Source organism: Hemitrygon akajei, chromosome 22, assembly GCF_048418815.1.
Source record: "Hemitrygon akajei chromosome 22, sHemAka1.3, whole genome shotgun sequence".
Taxonomy (NCBI): Eukaryota; Metazoa; Chordata; class Chondrichthyes; order Myliobatiformes; family Dasyatidae; genus Hemitrygon; species Hemitrygon akajei.
In genome coordinates, this window is record NC_133145.1 from 64,787,231 (window position 1) to 64,806,463 (window position 19,233).

General features: G+C 40.6%; 1 protein-coding gene across 2 annotated transcripts in view; it reads left to right on the forward strand.

The window, feature by feature from the left end:
- The window catches only part of spag9b (sperm associated antigen 9b), a 288,655-nt gene that overhangs the window by 65,549 nt on the left and 203,873 nt on the right, over positions 1–19,233 (forward strand). For both annotated transcript variants that reach the window (XM_073026482.1, XM_073026481.1), the window contains exon 3: positions 14,773–14,843. In XM_073026482.1, the coding sequence (XP_072882583.1) occupies positions 14,773–14,843 (71 nt within the window). The remainder of the gene's footprint in view (positions 1–14,772; positions 14,844–19,233) is intronic.

Here is a 19,233-nt window from a genome sequence, read left to right on the forward strand (position 1 = left end):
TGGCAATGTGGTGGATAAGAGGGATCTTGGGGGTCCATGTCCATAGGACACTCAAAGCTGCTGTGCAGCTTGACTGTATGGTTAAGAAGGCATACGATACATTGGCCTTCATCAACCATGGGATTGAGTTCAAGAGCCAAGAGGTAATGTTACAGCTATATAGGACCCTGGTCAGACCCCACTTGGAGTACTGTGCTCAGTTCTGGTCGCCTCACTACAGGAAGGATGTGGAAACTATAGAAAGGGTGCAGAGGAGATTTACAAGGATGTTGCCTGGATTGGGGAGCATGCCTTATGAGAATAGGTTGAGTGAACTTAGCCTTTTTTCCTTGGAGTGACGTAGGATGATCGGTGACCTGATAGAGATGTAAAAGATGATGAGAGGCATTGATCATGTGGATAGTCAGAGGCTTTTTCCCAGGGCTGAAATGGCTAGCACAAGAGGGCACAGTTTTAAGGTGCTTGGAAGTAGGTACAGAGGGGATGTCAGGGGTAAGTTTTTACTGCAGAGAATAGTGAGTGAATGGAATGGGCTACCGGCGACAGTGGTGGAGGCAGATACAATAGGACCTTTTAAGAGGCTCCTGGGTTAAAAAAATAGAGGGCTATGGGTAACCCTAGGTAATTTCTAAAGTAAGTACACGTTCGGCACAGCATTGTGGGCCAAAGACCTGTATTGTGCTGTATGATTTCTATATTTCTATGAAAATGTCCTGGGAGGGTGTGAATATTTTTTATAGGCACTGTATATGTTCCTCAATATCCTGGTGGCTCTTTGGAGGGGGTGGGGTATGTACAAACGGTACAATCCCATCAGAGTTATTGCACACTTCCTATTTTTGAGTTCTACCCACATAGACTGAGCGGAGGAGCCCCCCCATTATGTCCCCTCTCAGTTCAGCTGTGATATTGTCCATAATTATTAGTGCAACTTCCTCCCCCTTTTTCTTCCCTCTCTATCTTTTCAGAAACATCCAAACCCTGGAACATAAACCATCCATTCCTGTCTTTCTCTCACCTTTACCTATAATACTCCTTGCATTAAAATACACAGACTTCAAGCTATATGTTGCATTGTATCTATTACTTTGCTCCTGCTTATTTTTACTGGTACTGGCATCTACCTTCCTTTACATCCCTCCACTATCTGACTTGGTGCTCCATATCACAGCTCCCTGCCAAAACTAGTTTAAACCCTCCCAAGTAGAACCAGCAAACCTCCAGGCCAGAATATTAGTTCCTCTCCAGTTTAGGTGCAACCCATCCTGTACAGGTCACCCCTACACCAGTTCCTCAGCCACTCATTCATCTGTATTTTCACCCTATTCCTGCCCTGGCACCAAGAGTACTCCAGAGATTACTGCCTTGGAGGTTCAACTCTTTAGCCGTTTTCCTAACTCCCTATACCAGGAGTTCCCAACCTGGGGTCCATGAACCCTTTGCTTAATGGCACAAAGGCTGGGAACCCCTACCCTGTACTAACTGTGTAGAACCTCTTTCGCCCTTTCTACATATGCCATCAGTTCCAATGTGTACCACAAGATCTGGCTGCTCGGCCTCCCCCTTAAGAATATTCTACAGGTGCACTGAGACATCCTGGAGCCTGTCACCAGGGAGGCAAACACGAAGTTGTTGATTCACTTTGGGATAGAGGCCAATGGGTTTTGTGTGGATGAATTGGACCGAATAGCTCGTTTCCTGAACCATAGAACACAACAGCATTATAACCAGGTCCTTCAACCCATCTAGTCAATGCTGAATTATTAATCTGCCTAGTCCAGTCAATCTATACATCCAGTCAATGTAGCTATTCAAATTTCTCTTAAATAGAACCTTCATCCACCACTTCTACTGGAATCTCCTTCCATGTTCTCGCCACCCTCTAACTGAAGGAGTTCCCCCTCATTTCACCCTTCATCCTTAACTCATGGGCCCTAGTTCTAGTGTAACCCCCTGGGAAAGGTTTCATTGCTAATGTAATGGTTTTTCTGTAGCAGCAATGTTTGGGTTATGGCTAGAGATAACAGAGGCTTTGGAATGTGCGCCATCCAATGAAGGGAGAAGATGCCAGAAAGGAGAGGTCGTAGACACCAGAACAGAAGTGGACTTGGAGTGGGGCAGGGAGCCGATGTAGCCTGAGGAAATCGATGGAGTACTAGCGGAATGGAAGTGTGAGCTCCAACATCATGCACATTAGATTGTTTCATTAAAATAGGCCCTTTTTGTTTTACTGTACCAATCCTTTAGTCAAATTAAGAATTACAAAGCTAATTCATTTAATTGCATATGGTGTACTGTCTGTTATTTCATGGTACTGATTTGTAACAGGATTTACACGCAGCATCCACACAAACAGGAGGTTTTACACCTCAGATTTCACGTTTGGCGGGGCCAGAGACTGTCTAACCTAGACTAATGCTGCCGGCTGAACCCGAGGGTTACATTAGTCTCACCCAACCTCAGTGGAAAAAGCGTGTTTGCATTTACCCTATCTGTACTCTTCATAATTTCATATACCTCTGTCAGAACTCCCTTCATTCTTCTATGCTTCATGGAATAAACCTATTCAACCTTTCCCTGTTACTCAGGTTTTCAAGTTCTGGCAATGTGCTTGTAAATTTTCTCTGTACTCTTTCAATCTTGTTTAGTTCTTTCCTGTAGGTACATGAACAAATCTTGACACAATACTCCAAATTAGGCCTCACCAATGTCTTCTAAGGCCTGAATACCCTACTTAAATTCTCATTTTTCTGTATGAGCATTTTACTTGAATTGTGTCTAAGGTATAAACAGAAAAACTTTAATATACTCCAAAGTGTTAGAATATTGTACCACTAGAATAACTTGCTCCAGTCAATGTGGTACTTTTTCTTTACCTGTCCCTCCTTCCCCAGTTTGGTAGGAGTTTAACTTGGCAAACTACTGCAATGCCTTAACTGCTGAAAGGTGATCATTGTTTGGCAAGTGACCTTTCAGTCTAAAATTCATTGTTTAGGTTCAAAGATTAATTTTTCTTCCACTGTTATTGATCAGCAGCTGAAGCAAGAATCTTGCAAGCCTTTGTAAGCCTCTGATCCTGTTCTAATTTAGGCATAGTTGTCCCATTATGATTTAATCAACGGGAAAACCCTTTAAATCTGAAAGGATTATTGGTGCTCCACATGACAGATAAAGTGGATTCCGGTAATGGGACACATCGGGGCCAATACAGTTTGGCCCAATTAAGCAACTGCCCCAATTTGTTGAAATTTGATAGAAATAATTAAAAAGGTATAAAAAATCAAGCTATTGTTTAGCTGAGCAATAAATTGTGTACTTAAATAAAATACAGAACAAATTAGACACTGCCAATTTTACTATGTACTCTAAAACTGTATTAGTTGCTAATTGTTACCGATGGAAAAATTCATTCGGTGTACACTACTGTGTTCTTTTGATTGGCTATAAATGAACAAAATCAGCGCAGACACAGATTGCAGATAATGGACTGTCATCATAAAATGCTTTTGACGATTGCATCATTCAAATCTTCACTTTCATTGTAACATTCAAGATAAATGTCAATACCTTCAAATTCTTCATAGTTTCTAATTTGTTGAAGTAGCAAAATTGTTTCATTTTCATTCCTGGCCATCTCTGGCATCTCCAAACCTGAACGCTTGAAACCGCAGTGAGCAAAACAGTTCAGAATTGTCTAACTGCTTATTTCTCATCAACTATCAGTGACGAAACTCACTGCTTTTTGAACACAAGACATGCAACTGACTGTAGTTAGGAACTGTTCGACAACAGTCTCCGGTCTCAATTAAGCAGCATGGTGTCCCAAATAAATGAAGGGAATCCCAGCAGTTCTCTCAATTAGTTTTTGTTCTTTATGAGTTGTCCCGAATAAGTGCCTGTCGCGATTAACTGATGGCCCAATTAATCGAAATCCACTGTATCTGTTTTGTGAAGATGTTTCTGATGTTTACCACTGCCATTTTCATGGAACAGTGAAAGTGATCAAAAACCAATCAGTTACTTTTTTAAAAAACAGTTTAAAAGGCATGTAATTACTCCAAGCTTAAAATAAACATCTTTGTTTTTGTTGATTAATGCCTTCTGAATCACTTTAGGATGACTGGTACAATTATTTTCATCCTTCGGTTTTTAAATTAGAGTTGTACATCAATTGATGTTAGGATATCCTTGACTGTAACACTTAAAGGGACGGTAGCAGAGTGGTCAAGCTCCGGAATGAGCATGCAGAGATCTGGACCTCAGAATAGAGTTGAAATCTTACCATAATAGCTAATGAATTTACATTCAATCAAATATTGAAGTAAGTGTTGAAGATGTTAATCACGAAACTGCCAGATTGTTTCAGTCACCTGGTTTGCTGATTCTTTCTTGGTTTATGAACAGTGTGCGATTCCAGGCCCATCAGTGTAAGTGACTCTCATCTGCTTCAGTTCGGAAGCAATCTGATGGCAATAAATGGACATTGCCACATATTAAGAGGCTGCAGCTTCTCACTACAAGTTGCACTGTTGAATACGGTAGTTTATCTGCATACCACCTCTTCATACTATCTGCCTCTGCAACTGGATCCTCAGCTTCCTTATTGGGAGACCACAGTCAGTACAGATCAAGAGTAAGATCTCCACCTTGTTGCTATCAACGTAGACACACCTCATGGATGTGTGCTTAGGCCACTGCTCTAATATTTATACTCATCACTGCATGGCTAAGCACACCATCTATAAATTTGCCAATGACCTGAATCTCAGACAACAATGAAGAGCCTTAGAGGAGTGAGACACATTGACTGGCTGAGTGGTGTTGCAACAACATTCTTGCACTCATTTTCAGCAAAACTAGGCAACTGATTGTAGACCAATTTCTACTCTGTAAAAGGAGAATAGGATATTCAGTTGCAAGAAAAGGTTTATGAACTCTTTGCAATTACCTGGTTTTCTGCATTAATTACTGAAATGTGGTCCGATCTTACGAGGGGTGATTGATAAGTTTGTGGTCTAAGGTAGGAGTCAATTTTAGAAAACCTAGCACATTTATTTTTCAACATAGTCTCCTCCTACATTTACACACGTAGTCCAGAGGTCATGGAGCTTATGGATCTTGAACCTCCAGGAAGTGTCCACCACAGGGGTGATTGATGTTCATGGCCTAAGGTAGAAGGAGATGAGTTATACAGCTCGCTTTACATGCACATGCAGTTCAACTCTTTGAGTGATTATGCAGAGAGTTTGAAGTTAATAACTCATCGGGGTGATTGATAAGTTTGTGGCCTAGGGTAGAAGGAGATGAGATATTAACTTCATAATCACTCTGCATAATCACTCAAAGTTGACCTGCATGTGCATATAACAACAGCTGTATAACTCATCTCCTTTTCCTTGGGCCACGAACTTATCAATCACCCATCTGCGGACATTTTCTGGAGGTCCAAGATCCGTATGCTCCATGACCGCTGGATTAAGTATTTAAATGTAGGAGGGGACTATGTTGAAAAATAAATGTGCTAGGTTTTCTAAAATTGACTCCTTCTACCTTGGGCCATGAACATATCAATCACCCCTCATAAGTTACAATAATAGATAAACACAATCTGCCTGAACTAATAACACACAAACAATTGTACTACCTCTCGTCAATACTGAGTACACCATTTAAATAACTACAGTCTAGTTTCAAAACAGTATGTGAATCTCTGGGGTAATGCCTTCTACAAAAGCTATTTGCAGTCAGGTGAGCCAATCAATGAGATGATTATAGGTTGACTGGACTAGGCAGATTAATAGTTCAGCATTGACTAGATGAGACAGAAGTTGAACTTTTTGGCAGAAATGCACACCAGTATGTTTTGAGGGGAAAAAGGGCACTGCACACCAACACCAAAACCTTATCCCAATTGTGAAACATAGCATCATGGTTTGGGACTGCTTTTCTGCCTCAGGACCTGGACATCTTGCAGTCATTGAAGGAACAATGAATTCAAAATTGTATCAAGACATTTTGCAGGAGAATGTCAGGGTAGTGGTCCATCACCTAACTTAATAGAAGTGGGATAATGCAACAAGACAATGATTAGAAATGCAAGAGTACATCGACAACAGAATGGTTTAAAAAGAAGAAAAATTGTGTTTTGAAATGGCCAAGTCAGACCTCAACCCAATGAGATGCTGTGGCATGACCAGAAGAGGGCTGCTTATGCAAGGTATTGCAGAAATATTAATGAACTGAAACAATTTTGTATGGAGAATTGGTCTAAAATTCCTCCTCACTGTTGTGCAAGTCAGGGATCAGCAGCTATAGGAAACGGTTGGTGGAGGTTATTGCTGCTAAACTCTACTACCGGTAGTTATTAAATTCAAGGGTTCACGTACTTTTTCCAGCCTGAACTGTGAATGATTAAACAATGTCAGACAGACATACTTTATTGATCCCAAGGGAAATTGGGTTTTGTTACAGTTGCACCAACCAAGAATAGTGTAGAAATATAGCAATATAAAAACCATAAATAATTAAATAATAAAGTAAATTATGACAAGTGGAAATAAGTCCAGGACCAGCCTATTGGCTCAGGGTGTCTGACACTCCGAGGGAGGAGTTGTAAAGTCTGATGGCCACAGGCAGGAATGATTTCCTATGACGCTCAGTGTTGTGTCTCGGTGGAATGAGTCTCTGGCTGAATGTACTCCTGTGCCTAACCAGTACATTATGGAGTGCATGGGATACATTGTTTAATAAAGAAATGAAAAGTACAATTGTTTGTGTGTTATTTATGCAGATTATATTTGTCTTATTGTGACTTAGATGAAGATGAGACCACATTTTATGGGTAATTAATGCAGAAAACTAGGTAATTGCGAAGAGTTGGCTAACTTTTTCTTGCAATCGTAGTTAATGAAAACACAAGAGATGGCATATGCTGGAATCTGGAGGAGGAACTCACCAGGTTGTGCAGTATATGTAGGAGGAAAGGAATTGTCGGTGTTTCAGGTTGTTTTGTCAAAAAAATTACCTGCCTCTGCAATTAATGACCTCTAATGAGCTAGCCTCCACAACTTCCTGGGTACTCAATTCCAGAGATTCACCACTCTCTGCCGTTAGAAACTTCTGAGTACCTTAGTATTAAATGACTGACCCCCTTATCTTGATATTATGTTCCCTTATTAAAGACTCTTCCACATCTTATTAACACTGACATTTTATTTTTTTTCAGTATTTCGAGTCCTTACTCCTATGGTCTGGTGAATCTTCGTGAAGCATTTTCTATCTTTTATTGAAGATAGTTTTTCGGTTTAATATTTCTGTTCTCCTTCGTTGTTGCATCAAAGACTTGGAGACCTAACTTTCTTTCCTTGTTTCTGCTTTCTGATGATAAATAAGAGCTGTATGGCTGCTTTCTGCACCAGCTCTTTGAGGTTGTCTTCCCTGTCACTTCATGGGGTGGAAAGAGAAAAGCTGCATGCAAAATGGCAGGGGGCATCCATTTAATGCACCTAATTTCAATGCACATTGCTTTGCAACCTAAAATATATCTTTTGGCATTAGTACATCAAGGTGACAGAAATAATGTATAAGGAAACCTTCACATTGAGCCTTGGCATCAGTGTGAAGGACCAGACTCTTTACAAGATCAACTGGTCTGGCGATGTAGTGTTCAGAGCAGTTCACATTGATTATGAACTCCACAGCATTATTACCAAGGCAAATGTATGGCAGTGTAGAGGCAGTATTCAGCTATTAAAACTATTACCAGCATTCAGCTATTAAAACTATTACCAGTATTCAGCTATTAAAACTATTACCAGCATTCAGCTATTAAAACTATTACCTGCATTCAGCTATTAAAACTATTACCAGCATTCAGCTATTACCAGGTTGGTGTTGCCATCTCTAATTAATACAATTGAAAGCTGCCCGAGAGATGGTTATTTTCGAGTAAAGCTGAATTGCTTTTACACCCTGTTAGGGAAACTTGTAAGAGTCAAGTGGCAAGGAAAGACCATAGAGACCAAGGTTCTATCATAATTTGGCATGCCAAGCATTTGCATTTTGCTGAAGAGGTCATAGATGAGGTGAGCAAACTCTACAATAAAGATGCTACATGTCAGTCTTATACTAAATGGCAATCTTCTGGAACATATTTTAATTATATGTTAATTTATTTATAATAATATCACTTTGTCTTGTGTGTGAGTTTATGTATTGTGTTATGCACCTTTGTTCAGAAGAACGTTGTTTCATTTGGTGGTATACATGTATACAGTTGAGTGACAATAAAATTGAAGTCAGATGAATTCTGGACTTCCATGAAGTGAAATGTTTCAATGGTAACCATGTACTTTGCTTGGAAAAAATAATTATCCAGAACTTACACTTTAAAAAACAAATTTTGTTTAATAATGTAGATTTTAGGATGATGTGTGATTTTTAAATGAACATTTTAAAATGCTATTGCAGGCTTTGACAGCTGGATCTCCAAGTTTAAAATGCTGGAGGAACTCAGCAAGTAAAGCAGCATCTTTGGAGGGGAATAAACAGTTGACTTTTCTTCCTGATGAAGGGTCTCAGCTTGAAATATCTAATTTACCTTGTATCCCCTGAGCACACTTCTTCCCTCCAAGTCTCTGGACAATGGAGGTAGAATTGTACCCAACATTGCCTTTATCATGATGATCATTTTTACACATGGCTGCATCAGAACCAAAGTATGTGGGCACCACATGCTGAGATTCTATCTGTCCCTGGTACACCCTATCCTCGTTATATGCGTCTTCAGACAATGCAGATTCACAGTTATGCGTGGAACCTATTTCTACCAACTTTTCCTCATGTGCGTCCAAAACTCACAGTTACGTGAGGCTGTTGGGGCGAGATGCATCACTTTCCCGCCAATACAAGTCATCTGCGCACGCCTCACAGTCTCACTCCCACCAGTCTGGCATTGGTTTTGGCAGCGTATGGATGTGTGATCTTGCGCTCTTAAACATCTGTTGTTATTACCTATGGTGCACTGATTTTGTGCTTGAAATATTTAACTATGCCTCCTAAGTGTCCTATGTCAAGTCCTGGACCATCAGCCAAGCGGCAGAGAACCACTTTAACACTTGAAAAAAAGTTGGAAATTATAAACAGAGCAGTGTCAGGTGAAGGTAACACAGCTGTAGGATGCTACTTCGGCCTGGGTGAGTCCACGATCAGAAATATAAAGAAAAATGCTGAGAAAATAAAAAGTGCAGTGATTGATTCATCACAAGTGTCTTCAAAGATTGTTACCAAAGTGTGTAACCCGATTATGACAAAAATGGAGAAAATGTTGAGTTTGTACATTGGTGTTCCTTGGGTCAGTATTGGGACCACTACTTTTCACATTGTTTGTCAATGATTTAGATAGTGGAATTGATGGCTTTGTGCCAAATTTGCGGATGATACAAAGATGAGTGGGGAGGTAGGTAGTGCTGAGGAAGCAATGAGATTACAGCAGGACTTAGACAAATGGGAAGAATGGACAAAAAGTGGCAGATAGAGTACAGTGTTGGAAAATATATGATAATGTATTTTTCTAAAAGGAACAATAGTGCAGACTATTATCTAAGCAGGGAGAATATTCAAACATCAGAGGTGCAAAGGGACTTGGGAGTCCTCATGCAAAACTCCCTGAAGGTTAATACACAGGCTAAGTCTGTGGTAAAGAAGGCAAATGCAATGTTGGCATTTATTTCAAGGGGATAATTCTGAAGCTTTATAAGACACTGCATTTGGAGATTTGTCAACAGTTTTGCCCCCTTATCTCAGAAAGAATGTATTGTCATTAGGTGCAGTCCAGAGGAGGTTCATGATGATTTCAGGAATGAAATGGGTAACATATGAGGAGTGTTGGGAGCTTTGGGCATGTATTCACTGGAATTTAGAAGAATGTGTGGGGATCTCATTGAAACTTAACAAATGTGAAAAGACTAGGTAAGGTTGATGTGCTGGGATTATCCAGAGCTAGAGGGCACACCCTCAAATTGAGGGGTCACCTTTTTAGAATAAAAGTGAGGAGAAATATTTTAGCCGAAGAATGGTGTATCTGTGGATTGCTCTTCCACAGATTGTGTTGGAGGCCTTGTCCATGGGTATATTCAAAGCGGAAATTTATAGATTACAAATTGGTCGGGGCATCAAGGGATATAGTGAGAGGGCAGGTTATGGGGTTGAATGGGATCCAGGATCAGCCATGATGAAATGGCAGAGAGGACTCGATGGGCTGAATGGCCTTATTCTGCCTCTATGTGTTGTGGTCTTGTGTCATATGGCATGTTTTATCTTGTTAAATTCAAATTAGGTTCACTAGATTAAACTGGTTTTTAATATATAGTAAAACACCCGTGATCTGCTGTCCATTTGTTAGGAAAACCCAACGGTTTGGCATTTGCTTCTCTGGGTCTTATTTCCTGCAATCCTGTTTCAAGTCACACATCACTGAGCTTCCCAAATACCTATTAATCCAAGCCATGTTCTCTTCTCATGGCAGCCATCAGGAAGAAGGTACAGGAGCCTCAGGACTCGTATCACCAGGGTCAGGAACAGTTATTACTGTTCAACCATCAGGCTCTTGAAACAGCAGGGATAACTTCACTAACCATAGGTTCCCACAACCTATGAAGTCACTTTCAAGGACTCTTCATCTCATGTTCTCGATACTTATGCTTATCTATTTATTCTTATTACTTTTTTCCTTTTGTATTTGCATACTGGTTGTCGTCTGTCCTATTGGGTGCGGTCCTTCATTGTTTCTATTATGTTTCTTGGATTTACTGTCTATGCCCTCAGGAAAATGTATCTCAGGTATGGTGATGTATAACTTTGAACTTTAAACATTCATGGGAAATTTGTATTTCCTTGTATAGAAAATGAAGCAGATTTAAAATGCATGTTGGGTATTGAAACAAGTAATATCCACTGGTCTTGAAAACCTGCCTGTCTGGCACCACCAGTGTCTGAGGTTGCTAGATTATCAGAGCTTTACTACAGCATGTTTAATTTCCATAATCTCTTGATAATTTGAATTTGTATTTATCTCAATGTGGCAGCCCTTCATTTACAGAAACCTCTGCAATATGTATGTTCTTTCAGTATTGGTTGAAGGTTATTGTTTGGCCAGGACTTGGTGCTGTTTCTATGAGAGCCATGGGATCATGCTTTAAAGTCTCACATGAAGAATATCTTCTCTCAATACAGCAATTCCAAGGCAATCGGCATTCTAGATAACCCCACAGGATTGAGGAGAATTTGCTTCCACTCCACTTCTGATATCATCTTGAGGTGTGTATTTTGGGAGGTTAGATGCAAGAGGAAAGTAAACAGTAACTGGTCGACCCTGAGGAGTGTTGATTTACAGAGGGATCTTGGGATGCAAGTCCATTGCTCCCTGAAAGTGGCAATGCAAATGGATAGGATACTGTAGGAGGTATGTGTTGTACTTTATTGGTCAGGACATTGAGTCTGAAATTTGGGTGGTCACGTTACAGCTGTACAAAACTTTAGTTTGGACTTAAGGCTTTCAGGTTTAGTTTCAAGTTTATTTTTCACATGTACGTCAAAACATAGAGTGAACTGCTTGAAACATAGAAACAGAATTCAGCTCAGCATTCAAATATGGATGATATATATGATAACCACATTCTCCTGTCTTTTCCCCATAGCCTTTGACACACTTACTAATCAAGAACCTATGAATCACCACTTGAAATACACCGAATGACTCATTTGGAGTATTGTGTGTAGTTCTGGTTGCCCCATTATGGGAAGGATGTGGAGGCCTTGGAATTAGAATCAGGTTTAATATCATCAGCATACGTCATGAAATTTGTTTACTTTGCGGCAGCAGTACAATGCAATACATAATAATAAAGCAAAAACATATATGTATTAAATAGTTAAATTAAGTAGGTAGCACAAAGAAATAATATAGTAGTGAGGTAGTGTTCATGGGTTCAATGTCCACTGAACACATGAGTTGATGAAGAAGAGGTTCACCAGGATCTCACCTTATCTTCTTTACCACCCTTATCATCTCCTCCCTCTGATGCCCCTCATCTTTTCCTTTCTTTCATTGTCTTCTATCCTCTTCCAATAGATTTCCCCCTTTCTAGCCCATTATCTCTTTCACCAACTGACTTTACAGCTCTTTCCTTTACCTCTCCTCTTGTCCTGGTTTTACTTATCACTTACCATCTTGTACTTCTTCCTCCACTCCTCCCACCTTATTGCTCTGACTTCTCATCTTTTTTACCAATCCTGATGAAGGGTCTTGGCCCGATATTTTGACTGTTTACTCTTTTCCATCGATGCTGCCTGTCCTGCTGAGTTCACAAATGTGGGAAAAAATGTGAAATACTCATTTTGGAACGGAGAACAAAATAAAATATTTATGTGGAAAGGAATCGCAGAAAGTCACAGCAGAAAGGGATTTGGGGTCTGTGTACACAATATATAAATGTGTAACAAGTAATACAGAAACTTGCTGGAATGTTGGGTTCTACCTCATGGGGGATGGAGTATACATATATACATACATATAGAGAAATATGCTGATCTGCAGAATGAGGTGTACTATGAACAGTGTTCCTGCCCCTATTTGAGGAAGATAAAGGAAGTGGTTCAGAGAAGGTTTAGTCCACGTTATGGTGGGATTGTCGTAAATGAAAAAGCTGAACATTTTTTAAAACTCTTTTCATTGGAGTTTAGAAGAATAAGAAGCAATCTTGCTGAAATGTATATTCTTGGGAACCTAAACACAATAGGACACATCATCGTCTAGATGGAACTTTCTCATCTGTCTTAAATGGCCTCAAAATAAAAGGACAGCCATTTATGATAGGTATGGAAGAATTTCTTCACTGATGTTTTGAAAAATGACTTTTGTATAATGTAGGACTGTTGATAACCTCACTTTACAATCGCAAGCAGTTATCAATAATCTAAAATATGTAATGTGAATAGCTGTAGGAATATATTCATAATCTGGTTAAAGTACGCCAACTTTAGGTGTGGTGTACGCTGTAAACATTGAGCAACATGCAACAGATTACCTTGAAATGCACGTATTCATCACCACCATAGATTTTTGTTGACTAAGCACAATATACAGGTAATAAAGATGAAGGCAAATCTCCAGCTGTTTTCCATATTGATCTTTTCTCTCAACTTCATAATATAAGTTTTTGCTATTTATAGTTGCAACTTTAGATTAAAACAAGAATTAATTTTAGTTTAGTTCAGTAAATTATGTCAAGTGTGTGTGATTGCTGAACACATACTTCAAAATCCAGTATATGCACACTTAAAATACAGAAGTACGTGTATAATATACCATGAGGACTAGGTTTATCTCTATTTATCATTCTGGAGTTTATTTCTGAAAGCATTTCAGTGGTTTAAAAAAATAAAATCAATTTGTTGCTTCCAGTTGTTAATCCAGAACAGACAGTGGGTGTGAAGATGTACACTTTCCTATCCAGGCAGCCCTCGATCTTGCTACCCTTAACCTTGAAGCCAGTGATCTGCTACATGCCTGACCACACATCCCTTATGCTATTCTGCTGGAGCTTGTACTCCAGTTTCCTCTTGTAGGATTCTTTACACTCCCTCAGCTTTACCATCAGTTCACTCTGTACTTGTGTCAATACTTGTCTATCTCCAGACCTGAAGGCTTTCTTCCTCATATTCAAAAGTTCTTTCAGGTCACTGGTGATCCAGGGCTTGTTGTTGGAGTCCTGTATACATTCTGGGAGAAAAAGTTGCAGTGGTGGGGGAGTACAAATCCTTGGGTGTTCACCTCGGTAACAGACTTGACTGGAAAACAAACACCAAGGCTGTTTACAAGAGGAGGATTAGCAGACTCCATTTTCTAAGGAAGCTGAGATATTTCAATGTTTGCAACAGGATGTTGGACATCTTTTACCAATCTGTTGTAGTGAGTGCAGTCTTCTTTGTGGCTTTATGTTGGGGAAGCAGCATCAGTGCTGGTGATGCAAAAAGACTAAATAAACTTATCAAAAATGCTGGATCTGTCCTTGGCTACAACCTGGACTCTGAGTTAGTGGTGGAGAGGAGGTCACTAAATAAACTGTTATCCATTATAAACAATCAGGCACATCCTCTCCACGACCTACTGAATAAGTAGCAGAGCACCCTTTCGAACAGACTCATTCGGCTCTGCTGTCACAAGGATTATTACTGAAAATCCTTCCTACCAAATGCATAAGCATATACAACAGTTTATGCTACAGAAGAACACACATCATAGTAAAATAGTCTCTGTTTTATTATTTTGCACATTATTATTGTACAGTATTGCACATTGGTAAATTATTGTGTGTATTATTATTGTGCTCTATTATTAGTTAATATTATTATATTTATTGTCATTATTAAGTGTGTTTTTAAATGTTGCTGCTGTTATTAAATAATTTCCCACTCAGGATCAATAAAGTAATTATTATTATTATTATTATTATTATTATTATTAGTCATGCTGTAGAGGACAAAATCAGCATGATAAGGTATAGTTAGAAAACACTTGGTAGCTTTTGACATGTTCAATGTGACATGAATTTGAATTTGAAAAATAATTTCATTATTTTTATTCTCTCACTTAGCAAAAAAATGACAAGTTAATGCTGTTCTCGCTGGTGATTGAGTTTGAGGATGAATGAGATAACTGGATTTGTTGCTGACACTTTCTGATAGCATTCTAATAGTTTTTCTTTCCCTCAGTTGGCAGATTGGAAGAGAGAGAGTCTGAACTCAAGAAAGAATATAATGCACTTCATCAAAGACATACAGAGGTAAGGGGTGTGTGAGATTTATTAACTCTTGTTTTTATTATGTGCAATTTAACTTAGATATTTTTGATGGGAAGAAAAAGTTGGATGTTTGGAGGGATTGTACTGCTCATCTGCTTATTGTTGGTATATGCATCAGTCCGTTTGGTGCTGCTTAGCTCTTGGCAAAGATGAGTCACAAGTTGATTTTGGAGTATGTGATCATGAGCTAAATCTTGGTCTAATCATCAAGAGCATGTAACATAGTGCTGCAGGATCATTAACATCCACACAATTAAATAGATAAATTCATTTTGCAGAGTATCAAAAGCGTAACATTTATAATCTAAGCCCTTCAAAATAGTACCCTGGAATCTTGAGAAGGAGACTATAGTTAACTTGTCTCCCAAAAGGAGGAAATTCCAACACTCGCTCATCACCTCACTGAAATGTCGTAGGTGCATATTGCTGCCTTAGCTGCAATAACCTAGATTCAGTCTTATTCTCAGTACAACATGTTCTCCCTCCAAACACACGGATTTCCTTATTTCCTTTAAATTCGTTCAGTGGCTACTTTATTCCGTATACCTGTTAGTTAATACAAACACCTAATCAGCCAATCATGTGACAAAAGCATTCAGACATGGTCAAGAAATTCAGTTGTTGTTCAGACCAAACATCAGAATTGTGATTGTCGTGGTTTCTCGTGCCCCACAAATGACCAAGAGACGCAGAAGATTCTTCAAGAAGGGTTAAACTTTAATTTGCAAATCAAAGCTGAGACAGTCATTGAACTAGTCACTGATTGTCCCCTGATCCTTTTACTAACAACGGCATCATTCTTCCTCCTTCTTCCCACCTGCCTTGGCTCTTCTCCTCAGCTGACTCCCCATCTGTCTCAGGGTATGTCTTTACTGCCTCCCACACAAATGTCTCCGGGGTCCTCTTCTTCCCTTGGTCTCCCTGTGGAGTCCTTTCTTTTTGTCTTGATTCAATACTTGGTTGGCCCCTAGAGTATTTTTTGCATCTCTCCTGGCAATCCCCTCTCAGTAACTTATCTAGCTCTCTCTCTACTTCCGCAAGTCGCTCCCCTACTGCCTCCTCCTCTTCTAGGTTTCTGCCTTCTACCTCTTCCCCACAAATTCTCGTATCCTCTCTCTTTCCACTTAACTCTTGCTCCTCCAATGAGTCACCTTCTCTTTCTTCCTGTCCTGATGAGCCACTTTCTTTTCTAGTCTGTTTATTTCTATAGTATAACCGATACTCCTCATTCTCCTTTACCTCTCTCAAGTATTTCATCCGTTCAATCTCTCCAGCACCTTAGTGTCTTGTAATCAATATTCTACCTGTCCTCCTCAGCCTTTCCCCCTCCGTTCTGAAGAGTTTTCCACAGGGAGACTGAGGGAAAAAGAGGACCCCGGAGACATTTGTGTGGGAGGCAGTAAAGACATACCCTGAGACAGATGGGGAGTCAGGTGAGGAGAAGAGCCAGGGCAGGTGGGAAGAAGGAGGAAGAATGATGCCGTTGTTAGTTAAAGGATCAGGACAAGTGCAGTATATCCCCTGGGGATCCCAGGACCTAGAAGGGCTGAAAAACACTCTGCCCAATCTACATGAAGGAGCAGGGAAATGGATTAGAGCCTTTGAAGAAACAGCGGGACGATTATTGGCTATGGGAGATTTGAAGGCACTGTTGATAAGGTTGATGGGAACCTCCAAATTTAATGAACTAATGGAAATGGCTGTCATAGTAAACTCGAACGACCCAAGAACTGATAGAGATGGGTTTGACAGAGTGAGGCAGAGGGTATGGGCCTGCCTTAAAAGGGGATCCACTGGGAGACACTGAAAACCCAGCAGCCTTCGTAGAAAACCAGTTGAAAAGGTGGAGACTGGAGACTGAGCAAGAGGTGGAGAATAGCTTATTTATGACCTCACTGTTCCGACATAGCATTTTAGATGCAATGCCTCCACAAGTAAAATCCAAACTGGAGGAAGTGGTTGGGCTGATGTCAATGACCCCACAAGAATTTAGAGACCATGTAGTCCATGCGGTTGAGAAATACCGGAAAGACAAATGAAGGTTGGCTGAGCAGCAGGAAGAGGTGCAAAGAAAGTTAATACAAATGCAGCTCGAAGAACTCAAAAAGAAGGAAAAAGAGAAAAACAAAAAGATGCTGCCAGCAACCACCGGTTCGAGTACAGCCATCGAACTGGACAAAGCACTGCCAAATGGAGGGATCGATCATACTGTAAGACAAGGGCTGGAAAACCCCATGCCAATAATTGTATTTGGGGGAACATTCCCACAAATGCCCTATCAGGAACAGACTAAATTCAGACAGCCCAGACAGGACTGGAAGTCCCAAGGAGGGGGACAGAGGAGCTTTTGGCAGAGGGGACCAGTGAGGAAACAGGGGGAAAGAGAGGTAGAGAGATTGTGCTGGGAATGTAATCAGCCAGGTCACATGAGAAGAGATTGTCTGTTTACACCATGGCCTGTCACACACCAGCAGGAACCGATAAGAAGGGAACTAAAGTTTAGCCAAGGACCAGCCCCCACAGGCCCAAGTGGACCTGTGAACCCCTATGCAAGGTATTAGGGGTGCCCCGAGAACTTGAGTGGGAAGGGACATTACCCAATGATAACAAGGGAGGCAGACGAGGAACCCATAACCTGAACAGACACCAATGATGATAGATACTGGAGCCATGTACACTTGTGTACAGCCACAGTATGCTCTTCACCTTCCCATGTCAGGAAAGTTTATTAAGACGGTAGGGTTCTCGGGGAAAACACAGTTGACACAGTGCACGGCTCCAGTGCGGTTGAGAATGGGAAATAAAGAAATTGCTTTGCCGGTGCTAGTATTTAAAGGAACTCCGATTAATTTGTTAGGCAGAGATGCCTTATTGAAACTGGAATTAAAATTAGAATGCACCAGAAATGGGCTGAGTGTGAAAAGAGCAGGGGCTCAATTGATAGTACGAGAAGACAAGAAGGCTAATGTCTTTTGGATAGGAGACATCGCAGATCATATTCAGGAAACCTGGGAAAAATGGAAAAAGGGCGTGCAGGCTATATTACCCAGGGCTGTTATGCCCAAATCTGAGCTACATTGTACAGTGATTTTTGACGAGACTCAGAACAGGGAGTTGGAGAAATGGCACCTGGAGGCATGTACCCAACAGCACCTGGAAGGGGAGGCTGTGATAATTGGAAAGCAAGGGGCAGCTTTACAAGTTAAGTGGAACACCTTTTTAGAAAAATGGTACAGGATACCGGAGGCTGCGCCCCATGTAACGTTGTTGGTAAATAAGGGATATCAGTCTAAAGACTTAGGACCTTTAGTTAAGAGTGCTGAAACCGTAACAGTGTGGAGGAAAATCACGCCAGAGGTGTGGATATCAGAAGACAATAATTGCATTAAAATGATGGTAACTGTAGATATAGTAGGGACAGTGAGAGAGGTCGAAATAACTCCCCAACCACTCATGCCCTTGCTGGGAAAGGAAAGAGGCCAGCAGAAAGATAAAAGGTTAGATGAGTTGCTGTCTATTCTGTGGTCACAGCATGACACGGACGTAGGGAAAATAAAAACAGCTAGTCCGGTGGAAATAAAGCTAAAAAGGGGAGCAATTCCACCCAGGAGACCACAATACCCTTCTAAGACCAGAAGCAGAAGAGGGAATAGCATCGACAGTGCAGGGGTTGCTTGAAATAGGAGTGCTTAAAAGAACAATCAGTCCATGCAATACCCCGTTGCTGCCGGTCTCAAAAGCAGATAAATCTAAGTGGAGATTGGTGCATGATTTGCGAGTGGTAAATGATGTGGTAGAGGACTGGCCAGCGGTAGTCCCCAACCCACACACGCTTTTGACTAATGTTCCACCAGAAGCAAGTTACTTTTCAGTGATTGATTTGTGTTCGGCTTTCTTCAGCATTCCTCTAGCCGATCAGCGTCAGTATTTGTTTGCATTTACTTACAGAGGTGCTCAGTATACCTATACCAGAATGCCGCAAGGATTTAAACATTCACCACACATTTTTAATCAGGTATTGAAGGCAGACCTAGAGGGCATGCCATTGGAAAGTACATTGTTACAGTATGTGGATGACCTGTTGATTTGCTCCCACAGCGAGGAACAGTGTGAGCTGGACACTATAACTCTGTTAGAGAAACTAGCGAGCGGAGGACATAAAGTATCCAAAAAGAAACTGCAATTTTGCACGCAGCAAGTGGAGTACTTAGGCAGGGTAATATCCAAGGGAGTGAAGGCGATAGCACCAGATCAGATTGAGGCAATAACTAAGGCCCCAAAGCCCCAGACTGTAGGGCAGATGATGACGTTTTTGGGAATGGCAGGGTACAGCTCAGATTGGATAGGAGAATATGCTGAGATTGTGGCACCT